The 18,869-nt window shown below is 47.8% G+C and overlaps 1 protein-coding gene and 1 long non-coding RNA gene across 4 annotated transcripts in view; one reads left to right on the forward strand and one right to left on the reverse strand.

The window, feature by feature from the left end:
• The window catches only part of STXBP1 (syntaxin binding protein 1), a 69,815-nt gene extending 68,452 nt beyond the window's left edge, over nucleotides 1-1,363 (reverse strand). The window contains exon 1 of one of the 2 annotated variants that reach the window (XM_059072597.2): nucleotides 1,117-1,363. In XM_059072597.2, coding sequence (XP_058928580.1) covers nucleotides 1,117-1,153 — 37 coding nt within the window. In that variant the 5' untranslated portion in view covers nucleotides 1,154-1,363. The remainder of the gene's footprint in view (nucleotides 1-1,116) is intronic. The other variant, XM_067040670.1, reaches the window with a different exon arrangement.
• Nucleotides 394-17,539, forward strand: LOC136794715 (uncharacterized). Of its 2 annotated transcripts, none has more exons than XR_010841850.1 (4): nucleotides 394-451; nucleotides 5,191-5,284; nucleotides 10,192-10,299; nucleotides 17,307-17,539. It is a non-coding gene; the product is annotated as an uncharacterized lncRNA (long non-coding RNA). The 2 variants fall into 2 exon arrangements; XR_010841851.1 differs by lacking the exon at nucleotides 394-451 and adding an exon at nucleotides 4,537-4,580.
• The last annotated feature ends 1,330 nt before the right edge of the window (nucleotides 17,540-18,869 follow it).

Here is an 18,869-nt window from a genome sequence, read left to right on the forward strand (position 1 = left end):
GGGACGCCGTTTTCCAAATACCACCACCGTCAGAGCTCACTCCGCTGCAGCCCACACGCTCCACCATCCATTTTTTAAAATCCATTTACGTTGAGCCTTTAATCCAAACCCACGAACAACCATTTCCTCCCTGCAACAGTGGCTGGAACTGCCCGAAACCAAGCATCGGCTGAGTCCTGCGAACAGGGAGACGGCAGACTGCGGTGCTGGGCAGGGCCACTCCTCCCGCGCACACTAAAGCTTTCCTCGTTTCCCGGGTGATTTAAGACAGTTCAGGACCCTGATAAGACCCCGCCCTTGAAGCCAAGACCCAGGATCGGGAGGAGGAGAGAGGCGGCCTCAGCCCAGCAGAGCAAAAGCCTTTGGAAAACAGGCTTCTCTCCAGCTGCCAGGAGTGGCCCAGGCTGGGCGAGTGGCGCGTCTGAGCCAGGGCGCGCGGAGCCGCTCCCAGGTGGGTCTCTGCAGCCGGGGACCGCGGCTCCGGCTCCCGGGAGGGAGGAGGAAGGGGGAGGAGGACGCAGGCCGGGATCTCGCTCGTCACGACTCACGAAGGAGGGTGGGAAAGAGGGAGGGACTGGAGACGGGAAAAGGAGTGGAATCAAGGAGCTTAGGGAATAAAGGCGAGGAAAAGGAGAGAGGAAATTAGGGGAAGGTACTGGGAGTGAAGAATGGGGGTGCAGGGGAGGGTAATGGGCTGCAGGGGGTAAAGGCGAGGTGAAGGGGGAGGGATGGGGTGCCAGGAGTGAAGCGGGAGGGATGGAGCGATGGGGGTGGAAGGAGATGGAGGTAAAAAGGGAAGAGAGGGATGGGGAGAAGAGGGGAGGGGTGGGATGAAGGGTAAGGGATGGAGCAAAGGTGGGGGGGCGGAAGGGGAAGGAATGCGGGAAGAGAAGAGCAGGGGAAGAAGGGAAGAGGGCGCGGGCCGCAGGAGGCCGGGAGGGACTTCCCTCCAAGGAGGGCGGCGCCGGAATAACGGGACCCTCCCAGCCAGGAGCCCCGGGCCGAGCGGGGCGAGAGGCCAGCGCGGAGGCCGGGGCGCTGCGGGCAGGTACGGCGCCCGGCTTCTCCCGGGCAGCCGCAGCCGCCGCCTGCGGGGAGGACCCCGACTCCACTTACTCTCTCCGACCACCGCTTTGAGGCCAATGGGGGCCATCGCGCTGCGCGAGTCTCTGGGCTCCGAGCCTCCTCACGCGACGCCTGCGGACACCACCGCCTCCCCGGGTCGGCGCGCTCTGCTAGCTGCAGCCCGCCGCCCTGCAGCCGCGCTCTGGATCGACGGACGCGCGGACTCGGCGCGGGGGCGCGGCGCGAGCCAGAGCGAGGCTGCCGACCCGCCGGCGCGCGCGGGGGGGGCGGGGCCGGACGGGGGCGGGGTCTCGCGCCAGCCGTTAGCGTCACCCGCTCGCCTCCGCCAATCGCACTGCGGCCCGGAGGCTCGGCCCCGCCCGCCGAGATGCGGCTGGAAGCGAGGAGGTCCCTGGCTGGTGGGAGAGCCACGCCCTTCCCCTCATCTCACGCGCCGCGCGCGGCCGCGACACCGCGCGCTCCCGGGGCGCCGGGTCCAAGAATCCTCTCCGCAGCCTCCGCACCTGAATCCCTGGCCTCAGGCTACCGACGCATTCCATCTTCCTGAAACCCCGCTATGGTCTGTCTTACCTCTTTCTGGGAGCCTTACATCCACCTCTCACCCCCCCACACCCCCGCCCACAAAAGGGACTCAGAAGCTAGATCTTAATCGTAGTACCCACTCCCCAAAACGTAACGTTTATCGACACCATCTCTGTCTCTTTGGGTACCCATATCCATAAATCCACCATTCACTGAGCTCTTACATGCATCATCTCATTAAATCCTCGCAATAATTGGACATTATTTTTAATTTCCATTTTAAGATGAAAAAAAAATAGGCTCAGAAACTGAGTACTAAGACTTGCTCTCAGGTTGTGTTTCATTCATTAGCAAATATTTATTCTCTCACTACTATATGTAAGCCGCTGTTCTAGGCATTGGACTCCAGCCATGTACAAGGCAGACACCGATCCTAGTCTTTGGGCAACAAAAGTCTAGAAATATCTAGGTCCCAAATCGAATAGGAATATGCTGTGGGACGACTCTGGTCAGTATCTCCTTCCTGGAGTCCACATTTACCAAAGTGGTCCCAGGTCAGTTTTTGCTCGATTTAGTTGACAGGGGAGATTGCTTTTGAAATATGGGACAGGGCTCTCCTCCGACTTCAAAGAAAAATGAGTTGAGCCAATTTAAAGTCAAAAAGGACAAGAGAACTGATAGTCATAAAATCAATGACTACTCATTGAATTTTTGGAACAGCTCTGTGAGCTAGCTCCTTTTCTTTATATTATTAAGAAATATATTTTACAGATGAGGAAACTGAGACTCAGAGAAGATAAGTGCCTTGCTAGTAAGTGACAAAGGAAAGATCTAATTTTAGAATCTGAATTCTGAACCATTATTTTATACTGAGCAACAACTAATGAAGTTGAGGCCTAAAGGAGGACTTTCCTAAGATCACACAGTGAACACTGGCCAAGCCAGGACGAGGGGCCACATGTCCTAGTTCAGCCACTAGCCCCAGGGCATGAAGATTTGACCATCTTCTCATCTTCAGTTCAGTCTACCCTAACAGAACCTTCATATGGCTTCCCAGAGAGGGAAAGTGTTCACCTTTCATCTCATGTCTGGGCTCTGCCTTTTACCCAAGGAAGGTACTGATAGCCTTGGGTTGCATTTGGAAAAGGAGGAGATAGTTTGTAAATGTGAGGGGAACTAGGATGCACTTGTGATGCCACATGTTCCCTCCTTGACCCTCTGGCATGTGTCAACAGAGACTGCCCCCAAGGAGCCAGTATTCTAGCTGAGGAAACAGACAGGAATCAAGGAGTTACTGTTCTAATAAGTGCTGAAGCAGAAGGACAGAGGGTTCTGAGAGCAAATGACAGAGCACCTGACCCAGTGGACCAGGTAGGGTGCAGTCAGGGCAGGCTTCCTGAGATTAGTAAAAGGTAGCAAGAGGGGACGGGGAGAGTGTCCTAGGCAGTTATACAGAAGGTGTCAGAAAGGAGTTTGACTTTTCCAGGAACAGAGAGGGACCATTGTGACCAGAGGAAAGAGAGTCTGAGGGACAGAGTAGGAAAGAAAGCTGCTAGAGGTAGGCCTTGCTGCAGAACTCCAGGACTTTTGGGTGGCCTGGAACCTGCCTGGAGACCTCCTCAAAGGCCACAGAAAATAAAACATAGCAGCTCCTTATTTTCTGCAGAAGGATAAAAAAAGAAATTCTTCCCTGTGGATGTGTACCTGAGATGTTTAATAGGGATGGCAAAAATCAGAACAGATGTTGTTTTAAATAGGATGGTTGAAAGAGCGAGTGGGGTGGCAGACTGTGAACTCACTCAGGAACCCCTGACTCAGGAGCGTCGGATTGGAATCTCTCTGGATGTAGAATGCAAGACCTGTTCCAAGACCTCTTGACGTCTCTGAGCCTTGATTTCTCCATCTGTGAAACAGGGACAATAAAACTTCCAGGCTTCTCTAGAAGGGTGCCTCTGAGGACCCAGGGTGATGACCTGCACGATAGGATAAAATCCTCCCTCAGTCATCACACAGCACTATCCTTTGCACTGTATTCTTCACATGCAGTACGTTTGATACCCACCAGGCACCACGCAAAGGGCTCTCATGAATTTTCATCGAATTCTCACTACGGCCCCACGAGGTCGGAGCTATTATTTTTTTAAAATAAATTTATTTATTATTTATTTTTGGCTGCATTGGGTCTTTGTTTCTGCGCGCGGCTTTCTCTAGTTGCAGCGAGCGGGGGCTACTCTACATTGCGGTTGCGCAGGCTTCTCATTGAGGTGACTTCTCTTATTGCGGAGCTCAGGCTCTAGGCGCGCAGGCTTCAGTAGTTGTGGCTCGTGGGCCCTAGAGCGCAGGTTCAGTACTTGTGGCGCAGGGGTTTAGTTGCTCCGCAGCATGAGGGATCTTCCCAGACTAGGGCTCGAGCCGGTGTCCCCTGCATTGGCAGGTGGATTCTTAACCACTGTGCCACCAGGGAAGCCCCCGGTGCTATTATTATTACATTTTCCAGGGGCACAGGAAGGTCAAGTCACTTGCCCAAGGTCACACGGCTCTACGAGCAGACCTGGGACTTGCGCTCCGACTCCTGATGCCCAGAGGAGAACGTCCAGCGCCCAGGTGCAGTCGCAGTGACCTGACCGAAGGACAGGTTTAGATGTGTGGACCTCTTGCTGGGAGCGTATCAGCAACGGGAACCGAACCTCTCGGGAGTCGGGGCTCAGGCGGATCCACTAACCTTTGCCCCTGCCCAGCCTGAGGGTGTCGGGTGGGGGGGCTGCGGCCCCCCGACGCGCCGGTTTGGTCCGCGGCCCCGCCCGCCCGCTGGGCAGGTGCACTTGTAGCTGCGCATGCGCGTCCTGCAGCCTCTGCAGAACCCGGGTGCCGGCCAAACTCTGGGGGTGGGAAGAATCCTGTGATTTACGCTTAGGTCACGTGACGGCGGGGAGCTTGCTTGCGGCTTGGCCGCTGCGCCAGGAGCCCGGCAGGTGGGAGACAGATGCAGAACAGAGAGGGGAGAAGTTAGGGGGTCAGGGAATAGAGACGGGGAGCCGCATGGAGGGACCGAGAATGGGTGGGGGGCGGGTAGAGAGGGACAAACAACCCAGAGTAGGCAATGGGGCAGAGCAGGGAGAGACGGAAGAAACCGAATGCCGTGGCCTCCACCAGCCCTGATAGTGCGGACCGACTGACTTGGGCCCCCCACGTACAGGGGCCTGTTGGACAGCGGTGGGTCCAGAGTCTGGGCCTCTTGGGGGGCCCTGGGTGCAGAGTCTGGGCCTCTTCTCCGACAGTCTCGGGCTTGCACCTGCCTCCCTTCTGCTTTTAAGCTGCATCATCAGCTGCATTTTTCCGTGTTCACCCCCACCCCCTCCTCGTGGTCTCTGGGCTTTTAGATTCTGCTGCATTCTTTTAGAAGTTTCTAAAGAATCCAAGATAATGTTAATAAGGTTCTTTACCTAGTACCGGGAACCTATTAAGGACCCAATAAATGTTAGCTATTAATATCGTTAAAAATGTCATAACGAGTCTGAATACATCAGTGCTGAACATAGTTACGGAGCGTTCAGTCGGTTTCCTGTTTTTTTGCTGCTGTAGTTCACTGGCAGAGAATGAAAATGCAATTGTCTCCAGCGCAGCCACCCACTACCCCCCACACCTACAAAGAGCAGCAGGGCCTGGAGTGCTTCAGGTTGGTACATCCTTGCCGGAAAGAGTGAGTTAACAGTTTTTTGTGTTTGAGGTCGGAATACAATATGTAAAAGGCTTTGTTTTCAAAACCTTAGGCTAGGTTCTCAAACTCAAAGGAGGGTAGGGGCCAGGCAGATGTAACACTACAGATGTGGCCAACGGCAAAGCACATGCCTTGCAGGGAGTTGGGGGGGGGGCGGGGGGCAGTCCTTACTCAGCTCCAACCACTAGTTTACATACAACACCAAGGATCTTGATTGTAAACGTTTCGGCATCCCCCAGTAAATCGAAGTGTTGCAATGGATTAAAAAAATATGTAGGGCTTCCCAGGTGGTGCAGTGGTTGGGAGTCCACCTGCTGGTGCAGAGGACACGGGTTTGAGCCCTGGTCCGGGAGGATCTCATGGGCCACAGAGCAGCTGGGCCCGTGCACCGCAGCTGCTGAGCCTGTGCTCTAGAGCCCGCGAGCCACAACTACTGAGCCCATGGGCCACAACTATTGAGGCCCGCACTCGTGGAGCCCGTGTTCCACAACAAGAAAGGCCACCTTAATGAGACGCCTGTGCACCGTAGGGAGAGGTGGTCCCCGCTCGCCGCAGCTAAAAAGAGAGCCTGCGTGCAGCAGCGGGAACCCAATGCAGCCAAAAATAAATAAATACGTTTATTTAAAAAAATTTAATAACACCACACTGGCTAAACAAAACACATCTGAGGGCCACGTCCAGTCCCCAGGTTACCTGCGTGTAAACTCTGGGGGATTCATACCTCTTCTGGAAGGGGGAGGTTGGATTCCCCTAAGACGCAGGTTCTGAGGAGCACTGATGTCTCTCCCATGCACGTAGAGTCCTGGAGCGGTCAGGGCTTTGGACAGGGCGGTGGTGTGAATGCCTGGGCACCAAGCACGAGGACCTTGCCCCGCGGCCCTGAGAGCCAGGAATGAGTTCCTCTGCTTAGCCTGCCTCTGGGGCAGCAGATTAGGGCCAACCACTTTTGAATGGACTGGTGAGCGCTACGGTGGCAGCCTCTGGGGACAGCTCAGGTTTGCCTGGACTCTGAAAGTCCCACAGCCCTGATCCAGCCCAGGAGCAAGGAGAGAGCCACGCAAAAATACCATCCAAATGAAGTTTAGGAACCTCAGACAGTGGGGGCTTCAAGCGAGTTTTATTCACTTTAGAGAAGGAAATATGACATTGTTTACACCTTGGGTATCAGAGAACAATTCATGCCTTTTACGTGTTAAATTGCCATGGGATCCCAGGGGAAGAAGTTTTCATTCCAACTGGAGAAATAATTTGGTTTAGATGTGGTTTGTTTTTGGCCAGTGGGGCCAGGAAGCTTCGTGGAAGGGGTGGCATTTGAGCTGAGCCTGGAGGCTGAGAAGAGAGAGTAGATCAAATCCAACCAAAGAAAAGAGCATAGGCCCACGGTTCCCAAACTGTGTGTGAGGCACCCTGGGGTGCCACAGCAAATAGAAACACAGTGGAGTATTTTAAATTTTGGAGAGAAACACAACGATGCTTATCATCTGTTGGACACTGTGGAACCTACTAGCTGGAAGTAGTTCACAGTTTCAACATTAGACTCTGCTACATTTTTCTATGACGTACATGTCTTTGAAGCTGAGTTTTCAGCAAGTGATGTGGTAGAAGAAGATAACTCATGAAAATCAATGTGGAACAGGAGACTGAGAGTGTTAAATGTCTGATGTGGTGGATTCTAAGGTCTGAGAAGGTGCACGTATCTTATTAGTAAGGAGTGGTGGTTATTTTAGAATTACATGAAAATTTTTTTCTTTCAATTTATGGGTAATGTTTTTTCAAATGGCTACTAAGTTGTTAGGATATAACAGAAGTTGTTTGGTCCTGACTACTTCATAAACAGAGTTATTAGGTTTTTCTTTGGGTCTGGGATGCTATGAAAACATACTGAGACACAAAGGCTGCCAGGTTTGGAAACCTCTGGCATAGGCAAAGTGTGAATTCATTAATTCAGCAATATTTATTGAGCACCTACTGTGTGCCAGGCACGGTCCTAGGCATTGCAGATACAGCAATGAACAAAAGAGAAAACTCCCTGTAGATATGAAACTGACATTCTAGAGGGGGAAACACCATAAATACGTAAATAGTAAATTATATAGTATGTTAAAAAGGTGATAAATGCTATGATGATAAAAATAGAGTAGGCTGATCAGGATTAGGCTTGGGTAGGGGCTGGAGGGAGATAATTTGCATGTTAAAGGGGATGGGCAGGTTAGACTTCATTGAGAAAATGTTGGATGTGAGTTCAAAGTCGGGAGTCAGATCTGGGCATCCCTGTCAGCACGTACAATGTGATGTGACTCCAGGGAGAGTGCCTCACGTGACCCAGGGGGTTAGGGGGTCATGTAAAGGACACTGGGAAGAACTCCAGTTTAAGGCTGAGTGAAGGGAGCAGAGACCAGCGGGAGGCAGAAAGGAAATGGTCAGAGAGGTACAGGGTGAGCCAGGAGTGCAGAAAGACGGCATAGCTAACAATTCCTCATGCCCCAGGGCGCTGACTAAAACTAAAAAACATCAGTGGGTCTGGGCGTTGAGAGGTCACTGGTGACCTGGGCAAAAGTCAGAGTGCAGACAGGGAAGGACTGACTGAGAGGAGAGGAGGGCTCTCCTCCAAACCTCTCCAAAAAGTATGGATTTATCTTTCTGCAAGAAAGACAACAAAGAGGAAAAGGAAGGCTGGATGACCCACAGGGATTCAGAATCAAGCAAACTTTTTTGAATCGGGGGAAATCTCTGTCTCTCATTTTTAAATGAAACTTTTAAAAAAAAACACAGAAAAGTAATAAAGCAAATTCCCATATGCTCCTTCCGCAAGGGTAAAGAACAGTTAATGTTTTGCTTCATGATTTTGTTTCAGTAAAATAGATGTGATTATATCAGGCGGATTCTTCTTCCTCCTGAAACCCCACTAAAATACTAGCAGGGGAATTCTTAAAAAGTTTAAATCCACGAGGACCCAAAGAACAGGAAGAGAGGTAATGGGAGATGAGAGATAGTGAGCAAACTTATATGGGGCACACTGTGTGTCAAGCACTCTTCCAAGCTCTTCCCATATATCCGTTCTTTTAACCCTAACAGTCACCTGTGAGGTATTTACTATTATTCTCTCCATTTTGCACACGAGGAAACTGAGCCATTTGTCCAGGGTCACACAGCCAATAAGTGATAGGGCCAGGATTCAAACCCTGGCATGTGGGAGGTAAGGATAGACAGTAGAAACCAGTGAGTACTCCTGTGGTTTGGACTTCATTTGTCTCTCCATGAGAAGCCATGAGGATGGGGATGGGAGGGGAAGAACATAATTGAGATGAATAAAAATAGCACCACCTCCTGGGCACCCTGGTGAGCCAAATGCTACACGCACAGTATCTCTCTCTTTTTTTTTTTGCGGGACGCGGGCCTTTCACTGCTGTGGCCTCTCCCGTTGTGAGCACAGGCTCAGCAGCCACGGCTCACGGGCCCAGCCGCTCCGCGGCATGTGGGACCTTCGCGGACCGGGGCACGAACCCGTGTCCCCTGCATCGACAGGCGGACTCTCAACCACTGCGCCACCAGGGAAGCCCTACAATATCTCTTTTAATCCCCTCCTCAAATCCTATGAAGTACATATGATGATTTATATCCATCTTATAAGATGAGGAAACTGACACGTAATGCATTCTGGGCACATAGTCAATTTCTGGGCAAACCAGGATTTGAACCTGGTATGTCTGAGCCAAAGCCTGAAGTCTTAACCACAGAGCTCTATTCATCTCTAGATTTCAGAGCCTTTATGAGCCAGACATGAAACTATGTACTATGAGTCCATGCATACGAGGTTTCAGGAACAGTCTAATCTATGACAATAGAAATCAGGATAACAACTATCTCTTGGAGGTGGAGAGCAAAGAGCATTGACTGGGAAGAGAGACGTGGGAGGCCCTGGGTCTCTGGAAATATTCTGTGTCTTGATCATGGGTGCATATTTATGTAAAAACTCACCGAGCTGGGCTTTCCTGGTGGCGCAGTGGTTGAGAATCTGCCTGCCAATGCAGGGGACATGGGTTCGAGCCCCGGTCTGGGAAGATCCCACATGCCGCGGAGCAACTAGGCCCGTGAACCACCATTACTGAGCCTGCACGTCTGGAGCCTGTGCTCCGCAACAAGAGAGGCCACGATAGTGAGAGGCCCCCGCTTGCCACAACTGGAGAAAGCCCTTGCACAGAAACGAAGACCCAACACAGCCATAAATAAATAACTAATTTATATATTAAAAAAAAAACACCTCACCGAGCTGCTCACTTAATTATGTAGCTTATTGGATGTTACACTTCATGTTTTTAAAAAAGGCTTCCTGGAAGACATGGCATTTGAAGTGAAACCGGAAAGCAGGACTTTCCTGGTGGCACAGTGGTTAAGAATCCACCTGCCAATGCAGGGGACACAGGTTCGAGCCCTGGTCCGGGAAGATCCCACATGCCGCGGAGCAACTAAGCCCATGCGCCATAGCTACTGAGCTTGTGCTCTAGAGCCCGCAAGCCACAACTACTGAGCCCACGTGCTACAACTACTGAAGCCTGTGCGCCTAGAGCCCATGCTCCATAACAAGAGAAACCACTGCAATGAGAAGCCCGCGCACCGCACGAAGAGTAGCCCCTGCTTGCCACAGCTGGAGAAAGCACACAGCGACAAAGACCCAACGCAGCCAAAGATAAATAAATAAATTTATAAAATTTTAAAATCCCAGAAAACTGGAAAACAGTTTAGATGATTATTATAATCATATATAAAATGCTTACTATATATCAGGCATGCCACTTATTGAGTGCTTATGATATGTTAGACACTGTGCTAAGTGCTATACATATTATTTTATTTAATCTTTACAGTGGTCCTGAGGAGGCAAATATCCTGCCCATTTTACAGATGAGACAACTGACGTTTCAAGAATGCAGTGACTTGCCTGGATCACACAGGAAGTGGCTTAGCCAGCCCAGGTTTGTCTTGTCAACAAAAATTCAATTAACAATCAAAAAGGAAAAAGAGAATTTTGTTCAAGCCAAACTGAGGGTTGTAACCCAAGAGAGAGACTCTCAGAAGCTCTGAGAACCATTCCACCTGTTAGAAGTCAAAGGCACAATCATATACATTTTTAAGACAAAGGGTCATACATCAAAATGACATACTGCCATTTTCATCAAAGGCGTGTAGTTCAGGTAAGCGCAAACAAAGTGAGCAGTAAGTCACCATGACCCCTTACAGAGTTGGGAAAGAATGCCAGTCTTCTAAGAAGTTACATTGCTGGCATCAGAAGAAAAGAAAAGAAAAAAAAAAAAAGATCTCCACAGTCAAGTAGGCACTCCCATCTTTGAGGAGGTCTGGTTAATGCAAAATGCAGATGCACACTGCACACTAAAGGGGAGGGCGGAGGCCCAAACTGACAGAGAGAGAATTTAAGTTAAAATTTTCTTGTTCTGCTTTAAAATGTAAATTTTATTTAATCAGCCTGACCCCCAAGTCTAAGCTCTTGGGACCACCTGCTCCCACCTCTCTGGCTCCACAGTGTCCCAGCACCTGGGGGGGATTTCCCACACAGGGAAATCCTAGAAGGAACTTCAGAGTGAACTGGGTTGGATGGCCTTATTTAATTTGGCTTAAATGGGAAAGATTGTGTACATATGGTCTGAACAAACTATTTGACAACAGAACAAGAAATTGAACCTATTTGTCTCTGAAGAAAAGGGATATTTGCTCCTTGTGGGCACAAGGTGTCCTCAAGCAACTAAGAACCGAGTGGAAGTATCTGAGGATTAATCCTGGTGATGAGTAGTGGTCCCACGGGGAAACCCATCATAACACTTTCAGTTGTTTACGGCTCTCCCAGGGACACACACACAAACTGGTCATTCAGTGCTCAGAGCCCCCGCTGTGGATTTGGACTGCCAGCTAGAGAAACTGAGATGCAGAGCAGAACCAACTCAAGGGTGACACCTTGAGGAGCTAAGCTCATAAGCAGCACTCCCCTGACCTTAGAAATTGTTCAGACTTCATAAAAAGACAAAACTGAAAGAAAATGGGAAATTGTGCTTCTAAAGCTGAGCAGCTCCCGGACGGGCAGCCACCCACTGGAACTCCGACTGGCTTCATGTACAATACCTATGGAGCCCATACGTGCAAGCACTTGGTAAAATGGGAAGATCTAACAAAAGATAGCTTGCCTCTTTAGTGGTCAAAATGGGGAACATTCGAGGGCTTCCCTGGTGGCGCAGTGGTTGAGAATCCACCTGCCGATGCAGGGGACATGGGTTCGTGCCCCGGTCTGGAGATGCCACGGAGCGGCTGGACCCGTGAGCCATGACCGCTGAGCCTGTGTGTGTGTGTCCGGAGCCTGTGCTCCGCAATGGGAGACGCCACAACAGTGAGAGGCCCATGTACCCCCCCAAAAAAAAGGGGGAACATTCGATTTACCAAAATTAGTTTACTTACATGCACAATGGGAAAAAGCTGACTATAAAATTACACATCCAGGATGGGAAGCATATTTCCATTGGTATTTAGAAGCTTCCAAGCGTGGTAATGATACAATGGCATCTTTACAGGAAAGTTATTAGAAAATGTTGTTAAATTGGAGAAAAGCTCAGAAGCTACCCTCTCCCCTTCTCCTCCTCCTTCCCCTCCTTCAGCAACTTTCTGAACTTCTATACCCTGACTTATCTGCTTTACCTCCTCCTGCACCTTTAAAGGAGAAGCCTACTGGAAGAGGTGAACCTGCACTTATGTATACTCCCTGCACTAGAACTGAACTTAAAAAGTTAACTAAGGATTTCCCAGATCCTTTACAAGATCCTTTAGGGTTTTCTGGAGAATTCGATCTGACTGTTAGGACATATGAACCAGGATACTCAGATTTATATCAGCTTGTACGTTTGCTGGTATCCAAAAGTAAAGCCAGAGAATGGATATAAGAGGCAGAATGGAAGGTGCCTATAGAAGATTTTCACAGGCGTGAGCCTGTAGATCTTCACAGGTGTAGAGAACTTGCTCATAGCTTGTACCAAGCCATTCTCAAAATTTTTCCTAAGAAAATAGGTTGGACAAAGATCCACCAATGTAAACAAAAGCCCGGAGAAACTATTTTTGATTATTTTGAGAGGTTTAAGAAAATCTATAAACAGCACTCCAGAATGGCCTCTGAAAGGTTTCAAAATCACCAAAATGATTCAGTTCTAAATTCAATCTTTTAAAAAGGATTAGGTGAAGAATTAGCAAAGCTAGTTAAAAGGCATGAACTGAACAGGGCCGCAATACATACTAACGTGCTTGTCACTATTGCAGACAAGCTCTCTAAAACCTTCCAAAAGAAAGAGAAAGAGTCACTAAAGGCAAGAATGTACAACTGCAACAGCTTAGTGGCCCTATGAAAACACCTTTTTCTAACTCCGGCCAAAAACGAAATGACCGCACTTGTTTTTATTGCAAAAGACCTGGTCATTTCAAACTTGACTGCCGTACATTTAAATGGGATTTGGAACACAGCAAAACTAAAAAGAAATAGAGGAGCTCCGAGGATCATGTAAGGGTATCCCCCCGCCCCTCCTCCTCCTCAATATGTCAGGGGAAATCGAAACAACAATTGGAGGGGAAACTTCAAAAGCCCTTGTAGATGCTGGGGCTGCTTTATCGGTTCTTAACCCTACCCTGATTCACTGTCCTCTCCCTCGGAGTAAACAATCAGTTCAAATAGTAGAAGTTTCTAATTTATTTACGTAAGCTTTAAAAGCAGAGCCCATGGGCTTCCCTGGTGGCGCAGTGGTTGAGAATCCGCCTGCCGATGCAGGGGACACGGGTTCGTGCCCCGGTCCGGGAAAATCCCACATGCCGTGGAGCAGCTGGGCCCGTGAGCCATGGCCGCTGAGCCTGCGCGTCCAGAGCCTGTGCTCCGCAATGGGAGAGGCCACAACAGTGAGAGGCCCGCGTACCGCAAAAAAAAAAAAAAAGCAGAGCCCATAAGCTTTCAGTTAGGAACTATCACAGGGAAACGTGTTTCATCTAGTAAAATGTGACATGATTCATTTGATAGAATGAGACCTTTTAGAAGCCTACAATCCTCCTATAGCCTTTTCACAAAAAGGTGAAATGCTTCTAGACTTTTAAAATTGGGATGCTGATCAGATCTGTTACTGAAACATTGATGGTTATAAAATCAGTGGCTCGGGCTTCCCTGGTGGCGCAGTGGTTGGGAGTCCGCCTGCCGATGCAGGGGACGCGGGTTCGTGCCCCTGTCCGGGAAGATCCCACGTGCCCTGGAGTGGCTGGGCCTGTGAGCCACACAACACTGAGAGGCCCGCGTACCGCAAAAAAATAAATAAATAAATAAATAAAATAAAATAAAATAAAATCAGTGGCTCAGACAGACCAAGAAAAAAATTGATGACCTGTTATCACAAGTGCCTAAAGAATTATAGTCATCTTCTTCCTCAGATATTAGAAAAATTAAATTGGCTACTCATGTTAAGGAAACTGTTAATAACTTTAAGCCTCTACCTGATATTCAACAATATCCACTTAAATCAGAGGCATTAAATGGAATTATTTCGGAATTTCTTAAGAAGGGGCTTGTAATTCCTTGTACTAGTCCTTGTAACACACCTATCTTACCAGTGAGAGAGCCAAATGGGAAAGGCTGGAGATTTGTTCGAGATCTGAGAGCTAGAAATAATATTGTGATTCCCTGACATCCTGTGGTCCCCAACTCACACACACACTGCTCTCAGCCATTCCAGCTGATAGCTATTTTTTAGTCACTGATTTATCCAGCACCTTCTTTAGTATCCCTGTGGGAAAAGATAATATCTTTTTCCCTTCACCTGGGAAGATCATCAATCTACCTGGACAGTCATGCCACAGGGCTATGCTGAAAGTCCTACTTACTTTTCTCAGATACTCAAGGCTGATGTAGCTAACGTAGATTTTCCTAATGATGCCACCTTAATTCAATATATAGATGACTTGCTTTTATGTTCCAAAACTAAATTAGATTCCCAAAGTGACACCATCTATTTCAACAATTAGCATCAAAGGAATATAAGGTGTCCAAAGATAAACTCCAGTGTTTTTTTTTTTTTTTGTGGTACGCGGGCCTTTCACTGTTGTGGCCTCTCCCGTTGCGGGGCACAGGCTCCGGACGCGCAGGCTCAGCGGCCATGGCTCACGGGCCCAGCCGCTCCGCGGCACGTGGGATCTTCCCGGACCCGGGGCATGAACCCGTATCCCCTGCATCGGCAGGCGGATTCTCAACCACTGCGCCACCAGGGAAGCCCTAAACTCCAGTTTTGTTTACCTATTGTAAAACATTTGGGCCGCTTAATGTTTAAGGATGAACTACTGATTGAGTCTGAAAGAATTAAAGGAATTCTGGCTTTTTCACTCCCCAGAAGAAACAAACAAACAATAAAAAACAATGGAGAGGATTTCTGGGGCTAGCTGGATACTGCAGGGACTGGGTACCTAACTTTTCACTTATTACTCAACCTTTATATGCATTACTTAAGTCTGACCAGCGTGATCTGATTGAATGGATGCCAAGAGGAAAAGCTGCCCTAAGCACCTTAAAGTCCATCTTAACTCCGGCTTTGAGTCTCCCTAGATACAACTAGCCATTTTTTCCCTTTGTACATGAACATAAAGGAGGTGCTATAGGTGTGTTAACTCAAAAACATGGTGACCAACATTGACCCACTGGACATTACTGTCAGCAGTTAGACTCCATAGCAAAAGGACTTCTAACTTATATAAGGGCTCTTTCAGCAACAGGTCTCTTTTGTAAGGCTATTGAAGAAATAGTAATGGGGTCTCCTTTAACTCCTTATGTTCCATACTCAGTTGAGTCTCTTCTAAACTCGCACCACACTCAGCACTATTCTAGAAGCTGACTAGTTCTTATGAAGCACTGTTGCTCTGTGCACCTAATATTACCTTAGTTCGACGTAATAACCTTAATCCTGCAACTTTGCTTCCAACATTACAGGAAGAAAACAACCACAGATTATTAACAGATTATCTTCTTGCTCCTAGGAATGACCTACAAGAAACTCTTATCGATAACACTGATTTAATTAGGTTTACAGATTGATGAAATAAGATTCATATTTTAAGACAAGACAAGTCCAAACATAAAATTTTCTCTATGCCTGTTTGGGCCTCCTCCCTTCCCTTTAGTGTGCAATGTGCATCTGCATTATACGTTAACCAGACCTCCCCAATGGCAGAAATACCCGCTCAACCATAAAGATCAATTTTTTTCTTCTTCTTCTGGCACCAGCTATGTAGAAGATAACATTCCTTGCTCAATCCTGTAAGGAGTCCCAACAACCCACCACTCACCTAGTACATGCAGATCTGGACTATGTATCTTTGGTGAACTTTATGTAAAATGCCAATATATCATTCTGATATATGATCCTTTATCTCAAAAATGTATATTACTGTTCTCTCAACTTCTTGTGGGTGGAATAGTTCTCAGAGACTGTCTCTGAGAGACTGTGTCCTGGGTTATAACCCTCAGGTTGGCTTTAATAAAATTCTCTATTTCTTTCTTAGATTGACCATTGATTAATTTTTCATCAACAAGATGAAAAATTACTTAAAGGAAGAAGAGAGACATTACTGAGCTGGATATGCAGTAATGGTCACAGTAGACATAATTGAAAGCTCTTATTTACCGGAAACAAAGTCAGCACAACAACCAAATTTGTTACCTTAACCTGAGCTTGTCAACTGTATAAAGACCAGACAGCAAATATTTATACTGATAGTCATTACGCCTCTGGAGTGGCACATAAATTTGAAATGCTAGGGAAACAATGAGGGGTTTTAACCTTTTGGGGACAGCCTACGAAAAATGGAAAAGAGGTTGCAGAGTTATTAAATGCTATACAACTACCAGTATAGTTGGTAATTATTTAAAACACCAGGGCATTCAAAATCTGACACTATGGAAGCTAAAGGGAATCAGCTTGTTGATGCTGCAGCCAACAGACAGCTTTAAAAACTCATCCTCGGGCCTCCCTGGTGGCGCAGTGGTTGAGAATCCGCCTGCCGATGCAGGGGACGCAGGTTCGTGCCCCGGTCCGGGAGGATCCCACATGCCGCGGAGCGGCTGGGCCTGTGAGCCATGGCCGCTGAGCCTGCGCGTCTGGAACCTGTGCTCCGCAACGGGAGAGGCCACAACAGTGAGAGGCCCGCGTACTAAAAAAAAAAAAAAAAAAAAAAAAAAAAAAAATCCCCTCCCCAGGAGTTCCCTGGTGGTCCAGAAGTTAAGACTCCACTCCCAGTGCAGGGATCCTGAGTTCGATCCCTGGTCGGGGAACTAGATCCTGCAAGCCTCAAGTAAAGATCCCACACGCCGCAGTGAAGATCCCACGTGAGGCAACTAAGACCCAGCTCAGGCAAATAGATAAATAAATAAATAAATATTTTTAAAAATCCCCTTCCCCTTGCAGCATTCACTCTGAGAAGAGGACAAGTAATAAACATATAATTAAACAAACAAGATAATTTCAGATACTAAGAAGTGTTATGAAAAAAAACTAAGGCAGGGTAGTGGGAGAGAGAAACTGGGTGGTCAGGAAGCCTCTCCAAAGAAAGGCCATTTGAGATGAGACCTGAATACTAAGGAGTCTACCCGGTGGATATTGGGAAAAGAGTGTTCCAGATGGAAGGAACGGGGAGTGCAGAGACCCTGGGGTAGGAGTGAGCTGGCCACATCTATGGAACAGACAGATTGGTGTGACTGGAAAGCAGTGAACAAGGAAGAGAGAGGGAGGCGACAGTCACATAGGGCTTAGTAGGCCAGGCTAAGGAGCCTGAATTTTGTTCAGAGAGCAATGGAAAGCCATCTGAGGGATTTAAGCAGGAAGGTGATGGGATGTACTTCACGTTTTTAAAAGATCAATCTGGGACTTCCCTGGTGGCAAAGTGGTTAAGAATCTGCCTGTCAATGCAGGGGACAGGAGTTTGAGCACTGCTCCAGGAAGATCCCACATGCAACTAAGCCCGTGCGCCACAACTACTGAGCCTGCGCTCTAGAGCCTGTGAGCCACAACTACCGAGCCCACATGCCACAACTACTGAAGCCCACGCGCCGAGAGCCTGTGCTCTGCAACAAGAGGAGCCAGCGCAATGAGAAGCCCGCGTACCACAACAAAGAGTAGCCCCCGCTCGCCGCAACTAGAGAAAGCCTGCACGCAGCAACGAGGACCCAACGCAGCCAAAAATATAAACAAATAAATTTATTTTTAAAAAAAATAAATAAAAGATCAGTCTAATCTATGGTTTCTCAACCTCGGCACTACTGACATTTTGGGCCCAACGATCCCTTTGTTGTAGGCGGCTGTCTTGTGGGTTGCAGGATTTCATCAGCATCCCTGGCCTCTATTACTAGGTGCCAGTAGCACACTCCCAGCTGTGACAACCCAAAGTGTCTCCAGAAGTCAAATGTCCCCCGGAGGGCAAAAATCACTCCTAACTGAGAAAGACTGCTCTAGACATAAGAACAAAGAAGGGTTAGGATATGTTGCAGATTGAAAGGGTCTGCAGAGATGTGACAGCTACATGCAGTACCTGGTCTAGGACCAGATTCTGTGCTGGAGAGGGACCAATTCTCTGCAAGGTGCTATTGGGTCAATTAGTAAAACAAGAGTGTGAATAGTAGGTTAAAGGAAAGTATTGAATCAATATTAATTCTATCTAAGTTGAAAACTGAACTGTGGTTATATAAGGGACTATCCCTCTGCTTAGGAAATACACACTGAAATGTTTAAGGGTAAAGAACCATGATGTATAAAACCTACACTCAAATGATTCAGAAGAAATTACATACACACATACATATACATGTGTAAATGTTCTACATATATACACATACATGTGTACGTGCATGTGTGAATGTGTCTAAAATCCCATACTACGTGTATATATCTATATATTCTTATTATGTATGTGTATACAGATAGGTTCCTAGGATATGAAATACAGTTTAATCTGGGTAAAGGATATACGGGTGTCCTCTTTGTACTATTTTTTTCTTGCAAACTTTCTGTACGTTTGAAATTATTTCCAACTAAAAAGTTTCAAAAATTGTTCATAAACACGATGGAATACTGCCCACCATAGAAAGGAAACATGTAGATACACACAACAGCTCGGAGTGTGTGCTGAGGCGGGATGCAAGCGTGCACAGTAAATGACAACTCCGTTTCTTCGCAGCTTAACAAGAGGCCACAAGGATCTTTGGTGACAGAGATTAGAATAATGCTTACCTTTGCGGGGAGGGGGAGCTAGGTGGGTTTCTTGGTCTGGGAATGTTCCGTATCTTGATTTGGGTGGGTGACTACATATACAAAGAGTATCAAGCTCTACATTTAAGATTGTGCAATTTACGGTACATAACTTTTACTTAAATAAATATATAGATAGTCATGATAAAAGATCACTCTAGCTCCTGTGTAGAGACTACCATAGTGGTCCAGACGGCAGAGAAACTATTTGGGAGGCTGTGTCAAAGACG

Source organism: Kogia breviceps, chromosome 8 (assembly GCF_026419965.1).
Source record: "Kogia breviceps isolate mKogBre1 chromosome 8, mKogBre1 haplotype 1, whole genome shotgun sequence".
In the NCBI taxonomy this organism is placed as follows: domain Eukaryota; kingdom Metazoa; phylum Chordata; class Mammalia; order Artiodactyla; family Physeteridae; genus Kogia; species Kogia breviceps.